This window comes from Anguilla rostrata, chromosome 4, assembly GCF_018555375.3.
Source record: "Anguilla rostrata isolate EN2019 chromosome 4, ASM1855537v3, whole genome shotgun sequence".
NCBI lineage: Eukaryota > Metazoa > Chordata > Actinopteri > Anguilliformes > Anguillidae > Anguilla > Anguilla rostrata.
In genome coordinates this window covers 8,062,688-8,069,044 of record NC_057936.1, presented here as the reverse complement: position 1 = coordinate 8,069,044, position 6,357 = coordinate 8,062,688, and the positions used below count along the sequence as shown (strand labels likewise).

Genomic DNA, 6,357 nt, shown 5'->3' with positions numbered 1-6,357 from the left:
ACCTCTCCAAACTAACCACCCCCCCTTGTCCTTTTCTTAAAGGGAAGAAAAATAATCCACTAAAAACAGTGTTTTTAATATGTGCGGATGATGCAAACATCTAGCGTATGAAACATGCTTATCATGGTTAACCTGCTTAACCAGATTTAGACACATCGCTGATGTAGGAGGGAAAAATGCAGAGCCTCTTTATTACCTAAAAGTATTTGGTATTTTGCCTTTTTTTTTTTTTTTTTTTCCCCGCTTTGAGCTGCTTGTCATTATGTTGATTTATAAATCGATACTCTGTGCATGTACGAGTTCTACCCATTCGCACGCACACACCCCACTCGCACCCACACACACATACACTTTCCCTCTCACACACTCGCACACACAAACACACTCTTTCTCTCTCACACACACACACTGTCTATCTCTCTCTGGCTCTCACACACACACACACACACACTCTCTTTGTCTCTCTCACACACACTGCCTCTCTCTCTCACACACACTCTCTTTTTCTCTGTCACACACACACACACACACACACACACACTATGTGTGGGTGAAAAGGTGAGTTTGAGGCAGACAATCCAGGTTCAGACAGTAAAAATCCTCCCAGATATTCTGTTCTAATCACCCGGATTTGCTAATTAGAACAGTTCTTCAGTCGGGAGATGGAATTAATGGAATTAATTGGTAAAACCAGCTGGCTGAGGTCACGGATGGCCGAAACGCACGGAGGTCTGGCCCCCGGACGTCCCGCCTCGGGTTCGAGGTGCCGGACGTCCCGCCTCGGGTTCGAGGTGCCCGCAGGCTAATGCCATTCCCCTAATTTGGGCTTCGCTGGCTCAGTCTGAGAGTCTCTAAAAGACTCTCTAAAGAGCCTCTTAAGCCCTTACAGGCTCCCTGCTGAGTTTTTAGTCCTTCCGTTTGATTGTGTGTGTGGTTTCAGTGCCTCTGCTGTTCATCCGATGCTCACACCTCACTGTGTTTACCAGACTCAAGCCTGTGTGTTACTGCCGTTATAAAAGCAGCTAGAAGTGATTCTCACTTGGACTGAAGCCAGTTTTTTTTTTTAAATGTAAATAGGTAATGCTTGTTAGCATGTTGTGTATACTGTAGTTGTCTACAGTAGTTGTGGTTGTCTTGTTGAGCTACCTACATGCACAAAGCAGATAGACAATGGAGGATATACAGTCCTGGGGGGGGGCATCAGATTTTCAGTTTCACTGTTTATGGGTATGTTTGTGTAGAAAATGTCATTTTTGATATTTTTTTTTCATAAACTATTAACCACATTTGATTTTAATTGCCAACAGAAATACTGTCGGAACATTTCACAACATTTATTTCCAAAGATGACAGCTTGTCAACATACTGAAAATACGCAGTGTTGTTATGTATTGAATAATGCAAACCTAAACACGTTTATATCCATAAATAATAAAACTTTAAATCTATTTGCTTAGGACGGGTTCGACACTCAATATTGGGTGGAGTAACCCCGATTGTTCTTCAGACATGGGGTGATCTCTAAATGTTTAATTCCTGAGCTGTATCTGAGCCTCTCTGTGTTCAGTTAGTGTTGGAGGAGAGAGAATAGCAGGGTACCCAAAGGACTAGTGCAGCTTCTCTCTCACGTTGATTCAGCGGACGGATATTAATCTGTCACCGAAAGATGACAGCTTGTGTGTGTGTGTTAGTGTGTACGTACGTGCGCACGTGTGTGTGCACGGGCGTGTGCCTGTGTGTGTGTGTGTACGTGTGTGTGTGTGAGTGTGTGTGCGCATGCGTGTGCATGTGTGTGTTACTGTGCATGTGCGTGTGCGCGCGCGCGCGTGTGTGTTCTCTCTCGCCTCTCTCCACCTCCTCGTTCAGGGGGCACACTGAAACACTGAGCCTGCGTTCGTGAAACGCCTCACCGCTGGAGAGCTGGTCCAGGATCAGTTTCCCCTCGCGGCCCGTGATGCTCAAAGCCGCACGTTTCCGGGGGAAACCTGACCCTAGATCAGCGTTCCTGCCCTGAGACGCTCTGTGAATAATAACAAGCCCTGCACTCAGGGGGCCAGCCGGACCTCCAGCGTTATCTGGCCTCACAGGATGTCCTCCGGTGTGCCGTGGGTGTTGTTTTGAAGCCCTTGTTCCTCTAAGCTCCTTAGCTGCTCAGGTGAAGTGTGTGCGCACCTGTGTACCGGAACGCCGTCCTGCCGGAAGCTTCCGAGGTGCTAAATTACCAGTAATCTTCGGTGTTCTAATTCTTATTGGCTTGTTTTTCCTCCTCATCCCTTTCTCCCCCCCCCCCCTCACCTGTTTCTCATCCCCCCCCCCAGTTTCGGAGCAGCCCTGCTGCAAGGCGCTATACGACTTCGACCCGGAGAACGAGGGCGAGCTGGGCTTCCGCGAGGGCGACATCATCACGCTGACCAGCCAGATCGACGAGAACTGGTACGAGGGCGCGCTCCACGGGCGCGCGGGCTTCTTCCCGCTCAACTACGTGGAGGTGGTGGTCCCCCTGTCCCACTAAGGAGAGAGGGAGGGAGAGAGAGAGAGAGAGGGAAGGGGAGAGGGAGAGAGAGGGAGGGAAGAGAAGGAGGGAGGGAGGGAGGGAGGGAGGAGGGAGGGAGGGAGGGAGGGAGGATACCAAAGTCACGTTCATCCTCACCTGCACCTTCAGCCATTTTGTTTTTTTCGCCTGCGACTGATCAGTGCTGTGGCAGCCTGGCTTCAGGAAGAGCCCCACAGCACTGGGGAAGGGGCGGGGGGGGGGGTTCTCATTCTGTCTGGGAAACAGTGAAGAGGACTGTCACTCGAACATGACCAACAGACCAATTTCATCAGTTTTTTTTTTTCCTCTTTTGGCTTTGTGGAGGCCCCAGATGGAAAAATCTGTCGTTTTGACATTTAATGTGCACCACTATAACTGACTTCTGTCCCAGTGTCCGTGTTCAGGGCCACACAAAGGTGTGATCTCATGCCTGCTCAAGGACCTTTTAACGTCCAAAGAGGCTTGAAACCTCTGCATATTCAGACGTCTTAGCGGAACAGGTGAAGAAAAAGAAAAAAAGATGCATTAGCACCTGCTTTGAAGTGGCTCTCTCTACCGCGGGTGTTGGTTTCTGATGCGCGCTGTGCAGGCGAATCGAAACACCCAGAGTTCTGTCCCGTTTCGATCCTTTGCCTTCTGCTGCCACCTGCTGGTCGGGATGTGACAGTGACGGTCCTCCGAACATTATAAATGCCTTTAGAATCGTGGCTGTCCCGCCAACAGTGTCCCCTTTAGAGACCACACCTCAGGACAGGGCCTTTGGTCTGTTAGTATTTCCGTTGTTTCCGTTTTTTGTTTTAGTATTTTGTTTTTTTTTCCTGCATTGTTTTGTTCCAGACGTGTCATAACCTGTTAAAACTGCACCTTTGGACCTTCGCTGAAAATGATCCATCCCGATGCTGATTGGCTGTCTAGCAGCACAGCAGCAGACTCCGCCCCCTCCCCTTGATAACACTAAGCCTGTAGAACACTAGTCCTAATGGAAGCACTACACTCCAAATGTTTAATTTAAGTTTCTCCCACATCCCTGTCTACCCTCCCTCCCTAAGGTGGGATGGTTTTGGGGAACCCCGCCCCCCCCATGGTGCTCATTTCAGTACAGTTAATAAACACCCACAATCCTGAGCCTGTGGTCCAGATAATCTGTATGTACCTGAGCCTGCATGCGCGATACAGGCTTACTCAGATACAAATGTAAGGTAAAGTGTAGGTGAGTGGTGTGGACGTGATTGGCTGACTCTAAGCATGCATGTCTGTGCTTTGTCTCTCTGTCCTTATCTGCTTTAACTGGGAGGATCTGTCTGGGAGCTACAGAAAGGGAGTGACAGTCTGATGATGGTGTCTTTGGATTTCTTTGTCTCTGTGTGTGTGTGTGTGTGTGTGTGTGTATATGTGCACGACTGCACACATGCTTGCATCTATGTGCGTGTGTGTGCACGTGCACTGGCTTGTGTGTGTGTGTGCACGTGCGTGTCTGTGTATGTGTGCGTGTGTGTGCACGTGCGCTGGCGTGTCTGCGTGTGCGTGTGCGTGTGCGTGTGTGTGTGTGTGTGTGTGTGTGTGTGTGTGTGTGTGTGAGAGAGGGAAGAGTTCCTGTTGAAACAGGCTGGTGTCATTAGAGCAATGATCTTGCTTCACTCAAACAGCTTTGGATATTTACCTGTGTGCTGGTGTGCGCTGTGCCTGTGGGCCATCTGTACACTGTTCTGTTTAACACGCCGCCCCCCCCCCCCCCCATTTTTCCAGGCGTCCAGTTAGTACCCTCAGAGGCCTCTCCCACCATACTGCACCCCGCCCCAAAAAAAAAACCTCATTCTCAATGTTAGCCATAAAGACGTTTACATACTTTTATACCTGTATAATACACCCATGTTAGTGCGTGTTTCTTTATGTCTCTGTCTGTTTGTGAATGGGTATGTGTGTGTGTGTGTGTGCGTGCGCATGCGTGTGCATGTTTGTGTTTGTGTGTGCGTGCATGTGTGCATGCGTCAAGTGTCCTGGTGCACAGGAACTGAACAACCAAAGCCCTGCATCAAAGGGAATATGCTAATAGGCTAACGTATTTTTAAAAAATAAAAAAACAAGTTAAAAATATATATATATAAAGTGAAAATTATAATGGGTGTCTCAGCATTGCCATGAAGCTTAGGAAGGACTGGAAAAGGTTAAAGGTGACGCAGTGCTAAAGCTAACTGCTCTGGGTAATTAGGTTGATGAACGGGCCTGAGAACTTGCTCTACACAGACTTGCTTGCATGTGCCTTTTAATCGCACTACAGATAAAAAACAAGGGTGCATTACTGTCCTGTTTCATCAGACTACCTACGGGACTTTTTGATATAATTAAAACACCATTCTGCTACTTTGTAGTATTTTTAATATACAAAAATCATGACAGAAATGCCTTTTATATATGTGTCCTACCCTGCCTATTGCTTTGTACTCCAGGTAATTGTTAAAAACGCTTTATTGCTATACTGTCCGGGCGAGTCCAGGAGCTGATATAAAAAAATTGAGTAGCATTATTCTGTTAACGTACTTTTTGTGATTCCTGTACTTGTGTTAAAGAGCATCATGTCCGTTTTTCCGTCTTTAAATAAATATGAATGAAAAAACAGTTGTGTGGCCGAGACTGTGGCTCTGTCTCATTGTAAGGGAACTGACTGGTGTGGTTGGTGATCTGCGATTGTACTTCTCCCTCTGAATGACTGCAATTTACTTACTAAAATCCTGACAGTGCAGCCAAAGCTTATTGCAGCAGTTACCAAACTACCGTAATAAACTTTAAAACTGTGATTGTGGGTCGGGTTCCACTGGTGTAAGCCGTGAGAATTGACTGGGGTCGCGGGAGAATTTTAAAAGATAATTTTTTTTGTTAGAACAATTTCAAGGCATTTATACCGGTCTCAGTAAAACACTGAAAATGCGCAGGGCTGCATTTCAATGCGGTAGGACATGGGAAACGTGCTCAGTCCGGTTTAACTGGGCCTAAGTGACAGGCCGTGTTCCGGTCCGCTGTTGGGGGCAGGACGTGTTTTATGCGTTTTAAGGGAAAGCAACGTAGGACCCGACTATCCTGTCATTCGCATTACCCAACCCCTGAAGTGGCACGGAAATGCAGTATATGTCAAGAAAATAGGCGACAAAAATATTTTCATTGAAGAGACGTCAAGAAAATATGGTTTATAACGACGACAAAAAATGTGGTTACAAAACCGAGAAACTCAAACCGTCAGTCGTGACTCTGGGAGTTTACAGCCTCTGCGCGTTCCTGCCGAAACTCTGTCTGCCCTCCGTAGATACTGGGACCCCAGGAGACGGGAGATAATGTATCGCACTATTTAAAGCCGGAACTCGCACAGGTCTCAGGTTAATGGGGGGGGGAGCAGGTCGCTCCAGAGATGTGCAGACCTGCTCTTTTTGTTTATAAAAACAGGTAAAAATCTGGTAGCAGCATCTTGGTCCTTACGCCGTGTCTAAGATAAATGGTTCTGCTGCGGGCACCGCCCTGCAGCTGTGCTGGCTTGGAGAAATCCACTTCCGTGAAGCTGAAGATACATTAGCCCCGTACCTGTTTAAATGTCACGCATACAGGACGGTAATTAATGCTGTGGTCGTGCTATTGAATTTATTCTACAGGTGTGCAGAATTGGCGTGAGGGATTACCCAGCATGCCCTGCTCCCCTGTCCCTACAGCCACTCGCGTGAATATGAGCCGCCTGACAAATGAAAAGATGAGAGATTTATTGGACCCTCGCGGTAATCTTTAAAAAAAAATATCCTTTGAGCGCCCATGATGGACCATTTCCATTACAATCAATTACT

At 47.4% G+C, this 6,357-nt stretch overlaps 1 protein-coding gene and 1 long non-coding RNA gene across 2 annotated transcripts in view; both read left to right on the top strand.

Moving 5' to 3' along the window:
- Positions 1–2,565, top strand: part of sh3gl1b (SH3-domain GRB2-like 1b) — a 27,014-nt gene extending 24,449 nt beyond the window's left edge. The window contains exon 9 of the mRNA XM_064330399.1: positions 2,319–2,565. Within this exon, the coding sequence (XP_064186469.1) occupies positions 2,319–2,512 (194 nt within the window). The 3' untranslated portion in view covers positions 2,513–2,565. The remainder of the gene's footprint in view (positions 1–2,318) is intronic.
- A 678-nt stretch (positions 2,566–3,243) lies between these two features.
- LOC135252396 (uncharacterized) lies at positions 3,244–5,149 on the top strand. The gene is made up of 2 exons (XR_010329409.1): positions 3,244–4,075; positions 4,122–5,149. It is a non-coding gene; the product is annotated as an uncharacterized LOC135252396 (long non-coding RNA).
- Positions 5,150–6,357: the final 1,208 nt, after the last annotated feature.